Below are 19,378 nucleotides of genomic sequence, written 5' to 3'. Positions count from 1 at the left end.
AAGGAGGTGGGTGGGTATATTTATTTTATAATAATAAAGAAGCTGCTTACATTAGGTTGAAAAAAGTTAATATATATACATATCTGCACAATTACAGTCAGAAATATTTTAATTGTTAAAAATGTCATCACTAGTTTAAAGCCTAGTTTTAAAAAGACTGAGAATACAATTGTTATAAATGAAGTTTAAATTGCGTTAACTCTTTTTACTATTGTTGTAATAAAAAGGGAGGGGGGTGCAATCTTATAGGTCTTATAAAATAAAGATCTTAAGAGTTATAAGCATAGACTGTATATAAAGGTTATAACAAACCAGTAAGAGTCAAATGAAAGTAACCAACACTAGCGCTGCTGTGATGAGTGTCTGTATGTGAACCTCCTCGCCTGTAGGTGGCAGTGTGGATAATATCAAACACAGGGAGAAGCGTCTCCTGCGCATGCGCGGTGAAAGTCTACGTCAGCTCTTCTTGAGTTAAGTGTGAGCAGAAAGCGACGTGTCTCTCAGAGCTCCGTGTGTCCCTCTTCTACTCCGCACCTCAGAACAAGGTGAGACCAGCGCTGCTCCGTGAACAGCTTTTAATTCACTCTGTAGTTGAACACAGGAACTGTTGTGAGCGCTTTCACTCGGGGTTGTCTGGTTTCCAGCTAACGCCACGTCGAGCTTTTCAAACGGTAGCTAGCTAGGAGCTGTTAGCATAACCACAAATCAGAGTTTCAGTAGTAAACACGAGTTTCGCTGAATGTAATGTTTACAGTTCCATGTAAAAGCTAGTTTAATGTGTTAACTAAGGTAACGTCGGTGTAGTTTGTTGTTGTTTACCGTGCTATTCTTCATTTTCTCCGGGCGCTGAAAGTCAACGTCATCATTAAGAGCAGCAGCAGCAGCAGCAGCCCAGGCTCAACACTCATGTTGTCTGTTTCTTGTCTTCATCCGCAGCCCGAACACACACCATGGATCAGGTCATGCAGTTTGTGGAGCCCAGCCGGCAGTTCGTCAAAGACTCCATCCGGCTCGTGAAGAGATGCACGAAACCCGACAGAAAAGGTAGCAGCTTTAATTGAAATCTACTTCTGAGTGAGCCCCCTGTCTTTGTTGTGCTGTGACTGAGGGGCACGGTTTTAAAATTCAGCTGATCAAGAAACACATGATTGTATTGTTGATCTTTTTACTTGATTATATATGTGACGATTCTCAGTCATCCTGGTCATAGTATCTTCAGAAGTTGTACTAGTGTACTTACAGTACTAGACTTTGAACACACGTTTCATCCAAGAGGCGTCTCCACCACCAGCGCGCCACTGAATTATTTCTGTCCTCCTGTTAGAGTTCCAGAAGATTGCCATGGCCACAGCGATCGGATTTGCCATCATGGGTTTCATCGGTTTCTTCGTCAAACTCATTCACATCCCCATCAACAACATCATTGTGTAAGTGGCAGAAAATCGACATTATTCACATTGTAAGCGTGAAACAGTGACTTGATTTGATGTGATCACAACTTTGATATCATCAAGTAGACAATTAAAACATGCTTAGTCCGGGACTGTGCTATCTAAAGCTTTTTATCCCAGGGTCTGCCTCCCTGATATCTGTGATGAGTCTGCTGAGAGGCAATCTATTGATAGTGTTCATGATCCTACACACGTCTCTTAAAAAAACTGCAAGCTGAGTATTTGTAGCTATTAGCCTGTTTCATATATTTGCCAGGGCTGCAGGAGGCTCTAATATTAAGATTATATAAAAAGAATATCTACAGACTAAGAAGTGTCTTAGTTTTTATAGATATACTTTTTGTATAATGTTAAAATCCAAACACCAAACTACAGTAAATCGTAGTTATCTTAAAAGTTATTGTTCAATTACCTGCAGATTTGACCTAAATCAATTTCATGAAAACTACATTCTCGTGTAAATTAACAGGGGAACAAATTATTTGCTCACCTCTTTTGCTTTAGACTGTTTATTTTGTTGCATCAGTGATAGAATAGCAGTATCTCATCCAAGGACCAGGTGTTAATTTCACATGATAATTCATAATAACAGGCTGATAACAGGCATGAATGCGATGATGAATTACTTCATCGTTGTGTAGTTAAGATTAAATCTAAAAGAAACTATTGAATTTTGTGCATAAAAGATAACAGCATTCAAATACAATAAATTTATTGTTAAGGGTCTCAGAATATTCAATATTCTGAATTTGAGAAGTTTGATTGTCTCTTGAAAGAAAATTGTGAGATGATGGGAGTGGTTTTCATCAGTGGTGGTTTTAATGTTTGCTGGATCATTAACAATGTGAATATTACAGTAAAAAATGAATACATTTTGATTTCTTGTCACTAATGCTTTCTTTTTTTTTTTTTTTAGCGGTGGGTAACTCCTGGTCAGAGAAAAACAAATTTCAATACCTGGCGATGGTGACGGTGCTGTAAAGTGATATTGGGCTGATGTGATCGGGACTGAAGGGGATGGCAATTTTTACATTCTGTGCACAACATTTGTATTTGCTGTGTAAATAAAACAAATGGAAACCCACACTTTGATTTGTCCCGTCTGTGCAAACAACATTGATACATTATAGTCTACGTTTTCTAACTTATTCTATAATCCATAACTACTTGACAGAGACGGATAATAACTACAAGGTGAACAGGATGATACAGAAGGCACATACTGCTGTTGAAGTGGAATCCTGCACTTTTAAATGATGATGTAATGTTGTTGATTGTGTCTCTTCTTTGTAATTATCCCCAATATGCTGTCATGTCAGTTCTTGATTTGTGCATGTAAAGGACCCAGATGTGTGAAAAAAGGCTTTTTTGTGATACATTTTGAAGAATAGTGTTCAAAAAACTATTTTGGTTCTGTTTTGAGTAACCTGTGAGACACATCTTCATATAAAATTCAAAAAAGCACTTGAGTGAGATCTTTGTTACATTTAAAGGCGCGTTCACCTTTTTCTTTTTGTACAAAACATTTTACAAAATAGAGAAAACCAGTGACTGCTGTGTGATGTTCTGATTGTTCCAATACTAAGAAAGCTTCTTGTTCTATTCTATATTTTTCTTGATGCCCATGCTCCACAGCAGTGGCTGGTCTGTGGTCACAGTTACAGGCTTCCTGGGGTTTCCAGGGGCGACAGGCTCGTAGGTGTTGGAGGTGCTCACCAGCTTCCCAAACTGCAGGACCTGGTTATCTGGACAGAAGACAGATACAATGAGGTTTAAACGCTGCAGTAACATGGGAAACTGAAAAATGTCAACTTTAAATAGTCAAGTTAATTGAGCAGTTTGTGTTGCTGTGTAACTGATGTGAGGTCGTGCACATGACTCGTCACTTAACACAGCTTTGGATCTAGCGAGGTGATGTCAAGGCCGCATGCCGGGTTCATGGCATGAACCGCACACATTCACAGAGGCTATTATGCTGAGGCCACTGAGCACACTCCCACTTAGTGCTTGCTGAAGTGTTAAGAAATTCTCTGAAAGAAGAATCCTTCAGCTGACACAGGAAAGGTGACAACTTATATAAGGCTCATTGTTCAATACCCTTTATAACGACAAGTAGCACAGTGAAGCAGAAAGAACTCTTCAAGGAGAGGGAAAAGAAAATAAGTGAGACCAGATACATTTTTCAACCACAGATGTTATTCACCAGGTCTGATAGATCTAGTCTGGAATAATTTCACATTTAAGACAGTCTGGATTCTTCGAAGGTCAAACCTTTGTGAAATATTTGCTCCAGTTTCATGTTTAATTTCCTCTTTGTATTCTTTTCCAGACACAAGAGCTGTGACAAATCGCTGTGTCCTTTACCTTTTGTTATGGCTCATTATAACATCTTGGATGCTCCAGGTTCAAGTCTAACTTCCAGTGAATTGACTGAAAGGAACCATTCATTCTGAAAGGACACTTGGGCCAACACTGACCTCATGTGGTCAAACCAGGAAGCTCTGATTGATTTGTTGTGCGGTGCATCACATTGAGCCATGAATATTAAGTTAAATAATGTTTCTGAGTGTAATTCATATTCTATAAGAGATACACCTCTGAATAACTTCCCATATTATTATAGGCTGTAACTCACACATACAGATTGATTCTTTATGCTTTACACTTTTACACATGGGCCCTTTTTTTCTCAGCGTTTTGGGTCTGAATTATTAATAGTGACAAAAATGTTGCTCTAATATTGAACAAGAACGCTGTTGTGACAACTGGGATTTGTCAAAGTACCTTCATGTTCTTGTTTTTGCCACTGACAACATTATGGATTCCTACAGACGTTGTCATGTGTCTCACGTCTTGCTCAACAATGTAAACAAGAATAAGAAGGCAAACTATAAACATTTGGGGATATAAATGGATAGCCAAATTATGGGATGCCCTTGCTACTCAAGTGGAAGAAGGAAGCAGCCGTCACCATGGCAATGAATAGACAATCTGTTTCCGTATCTGTTACACTGCTTCAAAATTTTCAATTATGTTTTCCCTATTACAAAGGTAGAGCTTACAAAGATGGAAAATGGGGCCCAGATTTAAAAATTGTAGAATTGTACTTGAAAATACAAAGAATAGCAACTGTAATTTTCTTTTCTTCCCCCCCCCCCCTAAAAACCATGTAGCATTAGTTGTTATAAAACAGGAGTTGTTTCTAAAAGTCTCAATTAGTCATGATGCTGATATTTACAGGGACAGTTTTTTGGGCGGCTTTGGGTAAATTTTGATAAAATAACAATGTAATCCATGAATTCTACTTCTGACAGTTTGAGAAAGTTTTCCATCTGAAGATTTCAGTGTGAGAAATCAGAGAATAAAGAACTGCTCCTGAGGCAAACAGCTTTTTCCCTCATATAAAGGTAATTTCAAAGAACAAATGCTTTGTTGAAGAACACAGACCAATTAATCACACAACCTGCTTCTGCAAATGCTACGCCTCAAACATCATACAGCACATTACACACTATTAACCTGAGCCAACACCTGATAACTGCATTGACAAAGAACATCAGAAAATAAGGATGTAGAAAATATTATTGGTGAAATCGCTTCACAAAAAGGGGAAAATGAACACAAAGGAACAAAGCAGGAGAGAAGGAAGCGAATCATGTGTCCACAGGCGCCTGCACTCACATCAAACAGGGACAAAAATCCCTATGCTGCTTCAAAGACTGCCAAATGAGCATGGTATTAAGTCAGCTTGACTCTGAACACGGAGGAAAACAAGTTGCATGTGAAGTTAAGGTACTTAATAATTGAGTGAGCACAGAGCCACAGTCCCTGTGCTATGGGCGTGTGAGAATAATGTCTGACTGGGTTAAAATATGGGCCTGAGGATTTGACTCTGCAGGGTAACGTGTTTCCACCTGGCTCATAGCAGCCGAGCCACGAGAGTCGTCTACGACCTGTAGAGACAAGTCCAGGCAGAGCTTTCAGTGTTTTGTGAGACGTGCAAACGAGTATATTCACTTATGTTGATGGCTTTGGGAGGATTAAAAGTCCTCATGGATACATCCATCATCTCATTAAAAATTTAACTTTTACTAAGCAACAGCGCCCTCTAGTGATTAATTCTGCCCAATCCAGTAAGTGATTTTCATGTAAAGTCCCTCAATCTCTGACTACATAGATTGATATATACAATTTTTAACTGTGACTCTATCAGTCAGTTACACATTTCTCACAGGAGACGTAATATATGTCTGCACTATTTAAAATTGTGTCATATTTTAACCTTGGTATGACCATGTGTTTGTTTTCTTAAGATTGTCAAATCTGATCAAACGTAAGTGAAGTGTTAATATAATTATATTTTTTATTAATAATAATAATAACACTGTTTTTTTAAACCTAATCTTATTAAGCAAATTAATTTACATTAGTTTATTAATATTTTATGTTTTCAGAGACTTTGAGAGCTTTCTGTAAAATTTGGATTAGGATTACAACACCGTACAACACCATGACTGAAAAAAACCCTTTAGAGCTGCAACTATTTCTTAGAAGACCAATTCACCAGTGCTCCACACACATTAGGTCCTTCAGCAGGCTGCATAAACCTCCCATTGATGTTTTTATCCTCGATATAAAAATGCCATAGGATTTATCCCTCAGCACAATGTGATTATATTACAACCAGAGAGGGAAGGAGATATATTCAGGGCTGAAAATTGATGGATGGTGTCATAAGAAAGGCCACTAGGGGCAGCAGAGCACTTCCATACAAGCTTTGGGAGGCGGAATGGCCGTAAGGCAACTACATTTACTAACACACATAATCTGTGTCTCTCATTCACACAACCATTTAAAACAAGCATCCACACACACACACACACACACACACACACACACACGTGTAAACTCTTTACTGAGCACAAAGGGCTTTCAGATGGCTTCATTAGTAATCCCCTCCTCGAAGCTGATACCGATCAATAACGGCCCCGTTGCAGAGGGGACCAAAATGAGCGTCGCACCCTCCAGTGATAACAATGGAGATGTTTGCTGCCTGTAATTGCATTTCCAGCGCCACAGCTGAAAGGGCCCGTCAGCTGTAAGTAGACCGTATTTACACAACAAATTACCCAGGAGAGTGGGTGGGCGCGGGGAGGAGAGACTCGCACTGCAGTGGACAGGTAGGGAGGGGAATTACTGGTGTTAGGGTCCATTTCTGAACGGGAGAGAAGTGTGTTGCCGCTCTGTTGTGAGAGGCATGTTAAAGGTGCTGCATTGAGCTTTTAGAAAATATATTAGTGTCAAGTTATTTGTGACTCAATGTAGTCACAGTCAAGGTACCTGGTCTCCATCTAAAGCTTCAGTGCATGTTAATATAAAAAGAATGAGACCATAAGTCCCACAATTGATTTTCGAAGAAGATGCACATCTGCAAATCTTTATTTCACTTTCTCTGTCTGCACATGTAGCACCTGTTAGAAACATAGACTGCATAAACACATGAGACATGACAGGTCTCATAAGGTCAAGCCCAAAAGTCTTGATTGCCCCCTGGTGGCTGGCGGCAGTATAGGTCATAAACCCCACCTCCACCAAGTTAGCAGATAGAACGTTTTTTAATTCAGGATTTTGTTTTTCAGCATTATAGTATAACTAAAATGTCTTAGGTGTGATCATAGGCTGAATATAAAGATGGACGACATGAAGGCAGCCTCAAGGTGAAGCCAAATCATTTTGATTGCCACATGGTGCCTGCCTGGCTCCATGTTAGTGAATGGGGCATGGACCAAGTCAAAATACACCTAGAATAATCTTTTCTCAATGAGGGTTACTGTTAGTTCTTATCACACTGATGTATGTTAAGTTTTAGTTTGATGTTATAAAAATGAAACATCATAATTGACAGCTGAGACTGACTCATGATTGGTTGGGCGAGTGTATCCGTGGGACATTAACACCATGACTCCACCCCCGATGCCTACTGTGCAGACTCTTGCTCCAAATGTTGACATTGGTGCAAGATGGCAGCGTTTGTATTCAGGATATTTTGGCTCTATTTCTGGATCTATTCAACTTTAACTCAATCTGCGCCCCTCATTCTCAGGTGGAAGAAAATCTCAGTTAGCGTTCTGTTCATTTAAAGCACCTGATCAGCGTTGAGACACAAAAAAGCCACCCTCCTCCTCATGGATGATTCCGATTATTCACGGTAATTCTACTAATCATCTGTAATGAGGGATGAAATTTTTCATTGAAAGCAAAATGTGGCATGATCACTCCTTTACATAGAGCTAGTCAACATGATCCCAGGTATTCCAGCACAACCAAAAAACAGATCATTTTCTTTTCCCATTATGACCCAGTGCATTTAGCGAGGAACACACACTCCCTTTTAACACAACTTGTCATTGAGAGGCAAATTGAACTCATTCTGTCAGGGGGGTAGATCCTCCGCTCTTTTAGACCAGCGTGCTATCAAATTCCATCACGCTTCACAGTTCGAGTCAGAAAATCATTTTCTGTGAATCATGTTTGTTCAATACTGAGCTGTCCAAATGACTGAAATGAGGTGGAGGTACAAATGTGTTTCACAGTCAGTACTGAGGCTGTCATTGCGTTATATTAATGAATATACACAGAAGCAGAATGATAAAGAATAATACTTCAGGTAATACAAACTTTACAATATTGTGCCAACATTAAGTTATGATTCACTCTAACAGAGCACAAGAACTTGTTTTTGGTTTTACCGGTTGAACAATTCAGATGCAAAACTACATGGCAGCCTCCTCAAGGTCTCGTTTGTAGCTGAATCAGTGAACAATGACTGAGATTTCAAACATCGCTGATCTGAATAAAACATGTGGCTGAATTCTCCTCAAGAAATCATGCACTGTTCATATCATATCAGCCTTCAACACAGCAATGTCCCCTTCTCTCTATCTGACAATCTCCTTATTTGTGGGGCTAGTTCTTGACCGTGACATGAGCCGAGGCATGCGCTAGCAGTGTTAGCACCATCTGCAGAGCAATGATAGCCACCTCCATTAAATCTTTATGATGGCACTGCTGGGTTTGTCTAAGACAAGGTGAGGTGGCAGATACTGTGCTGGTTTAAGTTGACCTTCAGATAAGAAAACCTGTCTCTGCTGGGAATGTGGCATCAGTCAGTGCAAATGATGTATTTTGATATTGCAGAAAGATGTTTGGCATAGTTCATATATTTTTCTGCTTGATGCAGGATTTGAGTAGATTAATTGAGTTGAAAATGTGTAATTAACCAACCAGCCATTTTTTTTTTCAAATTTTCAAACAAATTAATTTTCATAATCATGTAGAAATAAGAAATATTGAGAAACTTCCACTTCTTACTAACCAGGCCAAAAGAACTGAGTTTATTTTAACCCCAACTTAACAGGTGAGTAGAGAAATCATAACCTACACTCACAACCTTTTTAAAAACAACCTGCTCCTGCTTCAGTCTTTTCACCTGTTTTCAGCAAATATTAAATATTTAGAAATACATCTCTGAATTTCCTTCACACACATTTTAATGTCCTTTTATGAATACGTCAGTGTATGGATCATATCTTGCACCAGTCTGTCAACCAGCAAATAGCAAATGTACTTGAAACTATCTAAGCGCCCATTACTGTCTTGGTCTTAAATATGAGGTGGGGTCAGGTGCTTTGTCGGCACATTGCTATCTTGAGGGCAGTGGAGTGTAATGGCTCTTAAGGCCAACAAAAAACTGCTCTGAAGTTAATGATGCAGTACTTTACTGTTATTGTATGGGTGCATTAGCAAAATATTAATATGCAACTGCTTTGGCGCATGCACAACAAGTGCACACTCTGCTTTTTAAATAGATGTCTAAAGTGAAGCCTTTTTCTCAGAAGCATTCTCTGTTTGCCACTGCCTTTTATTAAATGAAATAATCATAATTTCTTATACCTCACTGTTACTTTCACTCTTTTATTTCTTCCTTTATTTATTTACTTATTTATCTATTCAATCCTCTGTGCAACTCCTTTTAATTGCTTTTTAAATGCTTCTTTCTTGTGTTTTTCACAATGCTTTTTGTATTCTATGTAAAGCACTTTGAACTGCCTTGTTGCTGCAATGTGCGATACAAATGAACGTTCCTTGCCTTACCACCTCACAAATCCATCATTTTTATCTGAATCTGTTGAGGTGAAAGCTCGTCGGTCTCTTAAAGACATTACAGATTAGTTTATTGGCTGTTATTCCTAAAAATTGAGACTACGAATAACCCGTTTGAGTCATGCTCCTGGCACAGTGACCTTCTTTCCCCACGATTAAAGTAGCAGAAGTGAATTTGGACTTGCTTAAATGCAGTTACACCGGGTGCTTTACACTATGCCCTTCATTTGTTACAATAGAGCCCTATGTGTTTAAATACTGTGTATGGACGTGCGTGTGTTTGGGAGTATACACTGTAGGTCATAGCTGATGCCTGTTTTGTCCATAATCTGTACTGTGTGCTCTCTTCCTCTGCCTCCTAGCTAGTCTGCAGCTCCACTGGGGGTATGAGAAGCAGTTCACATCAGGCTGCTCCTCATTCCCCCTCTGCCCCAGTGTGTGATGTGCACAGCGTCAGAAATCTACAGATCCATAAATAAAACCATAAAACAGCAGTTTTCCCTCCTGCTGCCACACTGCAACGCTACAGAATACATACACTTTTCATTTCCCCTCTCTAAGACCTTGCCGAGCGGGAGCGAAGGAGAGAGGGAAGATATGAGAGGGGAGGAGAGAGAGTTAGGAGAGGGAATGGGGGGCCGGGGGGGTAGAAGGGTGGGGAGAGGCGGTATTATGTAGAAAAGGTGTTGCGGACGAAGATAAAGGGGGGAAAATTAATTTCTTCAGACAAAAACACTGGGCGAGCTGAAAGCAAGCCGAAAAGCACAGGCAGGGAGAGAAGAAAAGACAAATGGAAAGAACAGAAGGTCAGGATGCGTGTTTGCATCTCGGGAAACAGAAGGGAAAGGAGAGATCTTACAGTAGAGATGTCTGCCTCTGGCAGGGACACTGGGTAAGACCTCGCTGAACCAACTTTGTCAGACACATCTATCTGTTTGATTACTAGATAAACTACATTGCTTTGGCCTCCTTTGAAAACAATCCTTCCCTGTATTTAGAATTCTTCCCGAATACTGAAACCTCCGGCTCGCACACTCAACTAAAGCCTTAAGCTGCAGCGCTTCATCTCAGTGGTAGGAAAAAAACAAGCTTTAAAGGCAGTCCTGTCAACATATTCGAAGATTTACTGTTTCTGAATGCACATCAAAATGTTTTCCCCCTGCTGTGTGTGTGTTCTTGGAGAGCTTGAACCAGGAATCACAGCACTTAAAACTTCAAAACAAGGAAAAGTACATATGTATTAGTATTAGTAAAGCGTAATAGCGGCTGATGGGAGAACTGTATACAAATGCTTCATCACTGCTTTCACAAGGAGGCCTTAGGTCAGAAAAAGTGTCCTTCAAGTTTAATGCGACCAGCTCTGTTTCAGTATCAGCTAATGATGCAACATGCTACTCACTCTGCATTGTCAACATACTGCATGTTTATGCTCCCACCGATGCTTCATGTTCTGGATGTAACTAAAAATATGGAACATGCAGTTAAGTCCTTGTTCAAACACTGTCATTTGCATGCCGATGTGTTTGTGAAGGCTTATATTTCATAAACAGCATTCTCTCATTAACAGTGAGGGCAAGCCTTCTAATCTTACCCAAAGTTTACTTTTAATTAAGATTTCTCAATTGCTCGGGCTCTCTCAGAGACTTTGCCGCCGTAATCCATCTGTGTTCAGGCTTTTTTCTCCTCCTCTTCTTTATTTTCAATCAAACTCAGCACCTGTCCACGTTGGATTTGTGTGTGTATGTGTGAGTGTGCACTGCCTGATGTTGCACTAGTTAACCGTATGTCCCTGTGTGTGTCTGTGTGTCTTTGTGCGGCACTGAGAGAATAAGTACAACTGGTGGGTCATTTGATAGTTTTGTGTAAACACAATGCATTCAGGTGTGTGTGTGTGTGTGTGTGTGTGTGTGTGTGTGTGTGCGTGCGTGTAGCTCAAGCGAATGAGAGCCTTGATGTAGACACCAGCATTTGATCATAAACTAAGTTTAACTATGCTGGACGACCTTCACTGTTTTTCTTAGTCTTCTGTATTAGAACAATGTGACATGGTAAACCTTCCAACACAGGTGTCTTTTGCTGCATTCATGCAGTTTAGCTGTTTCTTTCAATGCCATTGACAACTGCTAAAGCTCTGGCTCAGTCAATATACACCACGTGGCAGCCATTGTTTGTTTGCCTCCAGAATTTAATAAATGTGTCATTGTGAAAAGACTCCTGGAAACTGTGTTATAAAAACAAACCACAAATAAGTCTTAATGATTATGACCTGAGGTAAAAAACAACAAGATTTGTCTTGATAAAACACTAACCACTAACACAGACAACTGAAATAGATATTTAAATATCAATATTATTTTGATTCATTACCTAGTTCCAAAGTGCATGTATGCTTGTATTATTCTGTGCTTGAGGTGTATGTGTGCGTGAGGGTCTGACGCTTGTTAGTGCATAGATATAAGAGCCTGATGATGCTTGGGTTATAAAGAGCAGGAGTGGAACCAGTGTTGTGAAGTTTATTTGCATATCAAGCTGAATGGAAACCTTCCAGAGGAAAGCTTCCTCAGCCTTCCTGTCATTAGTGGGCTGACAGCCATTGTTCATGGTCCACAGAAGTTTCTCTCGCTCTTTCTCACAAGCGTAACACACACACACTCACACATACATGTTTCTATACATACAAGGAGACTAAGACACAGTGAGACACAAACGAAAGAAACAAGTGCACACACACACACACACACACACACACACACACACACACCCACACACACACACACACACACACACACACGCACGCCCACTAATACCCTCCAGCCAACACACACATGCATGTCTCTCTTTTGTTGTGAGGACACTCATTGACATAATGCATTCCCTGGACCCTAACCCTAAACCAAGTCTTTACCCTCAAAAAACAAATCTGATTTGTGAAGACCAGCCAAAATGTCCTCACAATCATGGCATTGAACCAAAATTGGCCCTCATAACTATAAATAGACATGCACACACACACACACACACACACACACACACACACACACACACACAAACACACACACACAAACACACAGATACATACACAATATGCAGGGAAGAGTTGCCTTGTGGTTGACAGCTATTCAAATTTGTGGTTCATTATGATCCACGCTAAGCCGAAAACATCCTGATGAAGCAGAATTTAACACACACACATACACACACTAGGCCAGAAGCCATAACTCAGCCTATGATGCTGCAGGATGAAGATGGGAGAGAGCTGAGTCACAAAGGACTGACTAAGGTTTTCCCCAATACACACACACACACACACACACACACACACACACACACACACGAAGAAGACCTATTGTCAAACTGACCTTCATCACTATTATCATTGCCAACAGCTTTGCTTCCTACTTGTAGGAATAAAGTTTTGTGGTGATTTAAATGTCCCCAAAATGTACACTTGGATGAATTTCATCTGCCGGCAACAGCTCTTGACCCCAATTTACTTCTTAAGGAACATAATAGATGGCTGCTGGTGAATGGCAAAATGAAAATTGGATGTTTAAAGACAAAGCATAAAGTCTGAGGCATGTCGTGGTCATTTAAACTGTGGCTGCCACGGTTTTGAGTGACCTTAACAAAAGCACTGAAGAGATATTTGTGCGTGCAAATAATGTCATGTCGGGGCTCAGGTACAAGTACAGGTCACCAGACATCAGAATGTATATAAAGGTGGACAGCACGTCTCCACTTTCTCTTGTACAGAAATTAAGCCAAAACATCTCGGATGCGGGGGCCGCCATGTTGCGCTGTCAACATCATTTGGAGCCAGACACTGTACAGTAGTGATAATACTGTGGAGCCGTGGCAGCAAGGTCCCACCAGTACTCATGTTCGATTCAGGCTTAGCTGTCAACCCGAACTCTTCAACATTATTTAAGTGTACTTTGACTTTTTAGTTTGGTCCAAAGTCCAGTATTGCCTCATCTTCTTGTAGCACTGTGATAAAACATTACTTGATGATAAAAACCCATACGTCACATTACAAAATAACAACCTCGCTCTCTGGTTTCAAGCTGTTATAGTGGTTGGGGTTATAAAAGATCGTAACACTCTGTATCTTTGACTTTATGAATACACAGGCCATTGGAAGTTATTGCGGACAGCTCTTCTGGAAAGCCAGAGGTTACAGCTTTAATGTACCGGACATTTAAACTAAGCACAATGCTCTCGACAAAACATTCACTCATCTTCTTTTTCACAACTCTCGTTTACTTGTCTGTTAAACTTGAGTTATTTTGAAAACGCAGGAATGTGGTTTATGGAAATCCTTTTAATGTAAATGCACTGAAAAACTATATCCATTAAAGCAGGAGAAAAATACATTAAGCCACAATTGACATAACTGCACCTTTTAACAGGTTCTTGTTTTTAAGATTATTCGAAAGTTTTAAAGTTATTGGATTCCTGTCTGGTTCAGGCTAAATAGGAGTTTATAGTTGTGAGCTACAGCGTCGTATCAAGCCCGACAGAACCTTCAATGGACCCCCACCTCTCCATCATGCACCCACACCTACTGCCCCTCCCTGAAATCCAAACTCGGTAAGACGGCTTAGATGTTTTCTCTGGTTACTGTTACCACTTTTTAATGTACACATGGTAATTTCCATCTTACCTGTGTATCTTACTTTGCTATATTTGAAGTTAAAATAAGTTTTACCCCTCCCGTTCCCCTTTTACGTATGTAGTTCGCAGTACATTTAAATTTACTTTACACTTTTATCTTGGTAAAACTTAACACAGACAATTTTCCAGTTGAGAAGTAACATTACTTTCATTTATGGACAATTTTCAAGAACTATTTCCACCTGTGTTGCTTAGTTTCTCATCATTTGAAGGCATAATGTTGGCTGGAAACTTTTCTTTTTTTAACTTTTCATACCTCTGGGGCGATATCACAATCTTACATGTTAAAACAGCTTTATGTACTCAGCAGCAAAGAAATCTTGTCTCATAAATAGAGTAACAGTTGGCTTTGGTGGGTTAATCCTAACTAGTGTGCATTGAATTAGTTTTTCAATACACCTTATGTTTAATTTTATAATAATATTTGTGTATTTGGCATAAGAAGGTGTTGTTCATTGTTCACACTTGGTGGGTGTGCGATTTGGACACATGACATGTTTAGTATTAATAAACCCTAAATGAACAAGATGTCTGCCTCAGCTCTGCAGCAGCTTCAGGATCCGAATCATTTCACATGGTGTTCTATGAAAGTCCATAAATACAGTGCAAAGGCACGGTTCACCCGTTTAAAATGTTTTTGCAGGATAGTTCTGGGTCGGTGGTGGAAAAAGTCTCCTGGAGCCCTAAAATAAATTCATGACACTACACTGTGTTTATAGCACACCCCAACCTCCAAATGACTGTGGGCATTATTGTGGTTGAACATTCATTTATGCACACACTCACATAAGCACAGTGTGATCTGAAGGTTACTGTACTCGAGCTGAACATGTCAGTGGTTTCCAGTGGGTGAATCCTCTCCTGCTTTGAAGGCTGTTGTGACTCAATGACATCCCCTTTGTGTCGGATTAATATTACAGTGGTTATTTGCTGTGGGCGGTCCAGTGCCACTTACTTTCTGCAGGGTAAAGCAAGGGCACAGGAATGCACAGCAGCATGGAAAATGAGCAGAGATTAGAGCTGTTTAATGCAAATAAATTGGTCAGGGTCTTAAAGTGTTACTGCAGGCAAAACTAGTCAACAATCGGAGCTCGGCCAAAGAAGCGCTTGATCTGGGCTTATGTTCCTGGGCATGACCAATCAAGAGAGCAAAAAACGTATACCCTTACTTTGCATAATAGCTGGTATCTGCTACCCAGTCTGACCCGATACTCCTATTCTTAACAATACTACACAGGCTGTACACACGTCGCTACTTCCTCCAGCTGCACATGTCTGTGCAGTAGTAATCATGGAGCAGAGCGGCAACATCAAGGTCTCACTAGTGCACATGCTCAGCCAATCATTAGTTAGTCTCACCAGCCAATCATGATGTTTCAATCCATTTTTATAGAATCAAATGAATAATTAAAACCTATGATCTATACCACAGCCAGACACCACAATGTACATCTACACAATGTAATTTAAAGCCAAAACATTTTTTCTGTGAAAGTATTTTACTTTAGTATTTTGCCTGCAGCTCCCAAATAACAAATTCTGCCCCTGATTGATCTGACACTGAAACTGATCATTTCTGAATGACGATGCTGTGACTCTGAGAGATGCTCTCTTTCACACTGAATTTATCAACAATCAGCAGGCTGCTATCACACATTAACATTCCTGCTTCAGTGACAGACGAACTCTGAGCTAGATGAATGAAAATGGTGCATGGTACATTTCTGGGCGATAGACTGTCACTCGATGTTTCGACAGATTGCTCCTGTCTTCAGTGCTTACAACACTTTGTTGCACTTGTGGCAACAAGCTTTGTCAGCATCGATTCCAGCGATGTGTAACCGAACATTTGAATATTTAGTTGAGTCATTGCGACTGAGAGCAGCAAGGTGAGCGCGTGCGTGTCTTGCAGGGCACTGCAGCGTGTGTGAGGGAGAGAGAGAGCTGACCCTGCCCCTCTCAGAGTGAGAAAGTCAGAGTTTTGGATTGAACAGATGAATACTTTAGTCAGAAACAGAGTTGGCGAGATCAAATATGCAAGATAAAACTTTATGTAGCAATAATAAAGAGGATCTATCTATTTTCTTAAATTTTCCAGTGCCAAGAGCAGAAACGATAACGCAGCAGCTTTTTTATGAGTAAAGTCTTTAATAATTTAGCACTGGGACCGGTTTAATACCAGGTTTCAGTGCCTATCCCAGACAGTAAATGATATATGAAAAAATGTTTTGAGGATGGTTACATCATTGCTTACGCCACAAATATTTAAAGTGTAACCTCTTGCAAAACTTTGCAATGTATTTTGGAAAGCAGGGCTGGGTGATAAGTCCAATAATCAAGATCAAATGTTCACATCAACAGATATTGATAATCATCACAATCAATTTCACATTATCATTTATTTCAAGTTTAAAGACATTTTTGCTCCTGAGTGAAGTTCTTGGTTTTTAACTCTTCACTGTTTGTTGTAGTCAATAAATATTGACCTTCTGTTATGTTGCTATTAGTGAAAATTATGTTATGATAATTATTGTTTTAATAGTACTATTGTAATCGAGCTACAAAAAATATATAGGTGAGTATTATGTGAACTGCACTTTCACTTCTGCATGTATAACTAAAAACATAAAAACACAGCCTATATGATTAAAGCCTAGGATGAGAACAAAATAACTAAAAACATGGTCTGTTTCAACCCCTCATGAGAATTGAACAATTTTGCACATGTCCAATTGAAAAGTGTAAAGTGAATTTCATGTTTTGTATTACTGGCTGAATTGGACGCAGGTGGAATAAGCATTTGAAGTTGAAAACAAACAGGAAAGATCCCCCACAGATGGCCACTTTATTACAAGAAACAGATGCACTGCTTGACATTTAGAATAAGGACAATTTGAACAAACAAAATTAGAGACTTGTGATAATAACGTACAAGATGGCAGCAAAGCGGTAGAGAGAGCTCACAGTCAACAAAGAGGACACGACTAAGACTCCCAGGGCCATCAGTTGTTGAGACAACAAGCAGGCTACTGTGCTGCTGATTAAAACTGCATTTAAAACTGTCCACTCTGAACTATATATATTTTAAAGAAATCAGAAAGGAGCAACCACTTCTCCTGCAGAAAGACAGACAAGCATATACAGCTTTACTTCCCACCTCCTGGTTGACATTATGTGGGAGGAGAGAGCTCCTAAAAACAGAAGATTCATTGGAGCCAGAAGCAGAAGCTCTGAAGCATGTCCAGGCAGATGTCAGGGGCCACTAGAAAACTGCTGCTGCAGTGAGACCAGGGCAGGAGGAGTAGCATCAAAGAGAAACCATCCTTGACCAAGAGTAATCGTCTCATTTGTCTCAATCATCTCATCCGAAAAGAAGGTGGACGCCTGGACGGGGGCAAGACTGCCGCGTGTGCAGCAAACTGTCAACATGATGGTGCAGGGAAAGCTGGAGTATCTTTATAGAATCTTCTTTTGAAGACGATGAAGACAAACTTTTTCAAGTAACTCTGTTTTTGAAGAAACAAATGCTATGGTTGAGAGAGTCAGAGGTCTGAACAAATATCCAGCCATGGGTCACAGCATTCCAGTAAAACCACAACCTAATATTTTCTCCACAATAAATCCAGGCCAAGAATTATTGCAGATTTAACTTAGCATACAAAGGGGCACTGGCCCCTGCTGAAATCTGATTGGCCCCTGAAACGGCCCTGTCCTATCAGCTCACAATAAATATTGCAATTTGTTCAGAATTTTTATTTTCTTATCTTTTTTGAAGTTCACAATAATGAACAAAGAACATTTTTTAAAACACATCAACGGATTTCACCTTACTGAATCATCAACTGTGCATGGGTGTTGGACAAAATGTAATATCTGCGACTGATCAACAGGGGTTTCCTCTAGATTCATTTAATTTTTCTATTTATCAGTCCTTAACACAAAATCTTCTCTCATCGGCTCTATTTCAGGGCTGGTTCTGTTACTCTGCACAATGTGGGGTAATGCAGAGGTTATCATTGGCTGAGGGAGAAAACAAAGATCATGTAGCATTATGGGATGCTTTTGAATCTTTAAGAGAAAGTTAGCAGCGCCTGTGTTGATGGAACTGATGCCCCTAATTCAAAAACTGCAGAATAGTTGTCCCTAGTTGAATGCAAGACATTTACTTACAATTTCAGCAGAGACTGGACATATTAAATAACATGTTGGAAAAAGTGAACTCACTGTAACTTACTCTCCTGCAAACATTTTACCTGTGATATATTCTGTAATTTGGTATGAATTAATCAAACGATAAAAGTAATGTTCACAGAAGAGGAGGAATAAATGAGGGAATCAGGGTAAAAAAGAACTTCTTGGCAAACAGGAGTGACAAAGAATGTTTTATTACAAATTGACTACATTACATTTGAGATTGTGTGCCCAGGTGTGCGTGTGTGTGCATACAATCTCCCACTAAAAGCTCCCAAACACTTTCCGGCAGTCTCCATAATCCTCCTTTCCCTGCTGTGTGTCAGCATCTTCAAACATCAAATCAAAGAGATACCTGCCTCCGAGTCTCTCTTCCTCTTATAAGTCATCACATGGCAACCTCTTTTCACCCTGCTCTCATTTCTCTACCCCAAATCCTTTTTCTCTCAAATTTATTTTTTCTCTGAATCAGCCACTCCCTTCCACCTTCAACTCTCCGTTTGTTTCCATTTCTACAGCACTCTTCTTACATTTCATCTCACCAGACATTCAGATGTACCCTTAAATAGATACAAGATAAGAGTTTTTGATAGATAGATTTTTATCACATTAAATAGCTCTGAGTGTCTCCTCTTGGTTTTGGCCTTGGGTCTCCCCTGTGAAGACTGCATTTGTTGATAAAAAAAGATAAACCGATATGAAGAGCTCTTTCAGGTAGAAAAGAAAGCCTTTGTGAAGCAGAGAGGAGGGGGAATTGGACATTGCCAAATGAATGGTTTGGAATGTCCTGAAAAAGAAAGAAACTACTGGTGTACTGAGTGAACAGACATCGGCCAAAGAGAACAGGTAATAACAGCTACATTGTGAGAAATGAAAATCTAAATCCAAAAAACAACAGT

The 19,378-nt window shown here is 39.8% G+C and overlaps 2 protein-coding genes across 2 annotated transcripts in view; one reads left to right on the top strand and one right to left on the bottom strand.

Moving 5' to 3' along the window:
* Positions 1-387: 387 nt before the first annotated feature.
* Positions 388-2,535, top strand: sec61g (SEC61 translocon subunit gamma). Its single transcript, XM_020087441.2, has 4 exons — positions 388-545; positions 937-1,044; positions 1,325-1,427; positions 2,368-2,535. Exons 2-4 carry the CDS (start codon positions 951-953, stop codon positions 2,375-2,377), a joined length of 207 nt encoding a protein of 68 aa, XP_019943000.1. The 5' UTR covers positions 388-545; positions 937-950; the 3' UTR covers positions 2,378-2,535.
* Positions 2,249-19,378, bottom strand: part of tpk1 (thiamin pyrophosphokinase 1) — a 64,077-nt gene continuing 46,947 nt past the window's right edge. The window contains exon 9 of the mRNA XM_020087436.2: positions 2,249-3,196. Coding sequence (XP_019942995.1) covers positions 3,051-3,196 — 146 coding nt within the window. The 3' untranslated portion in view covers positions 2,249-3,050. The remainder of the gene's footprint in view (positions 3,197-19,378) is intronic.

This window comes from Paralichthys olivaceus, chromosome 17 (genome assembly GCF_024713975.1).
Source record: "Paralichthys olivaceus isolate ysfri-2021 chromosome 17, ASM2471397v2, whole genome shotgun sequence".
Lineage (NCBI taxonomy): Eukaryota > Metazoa > Chordata > Actinopteri > Pleuronectiformes > Paralichthyidae > Paralichthys > Paralichthys olivaceus.
Note: the sequence above shows the minus strand (reverse complement) of the source record. Positions and strands in the feature narration are given on the sequence as shown.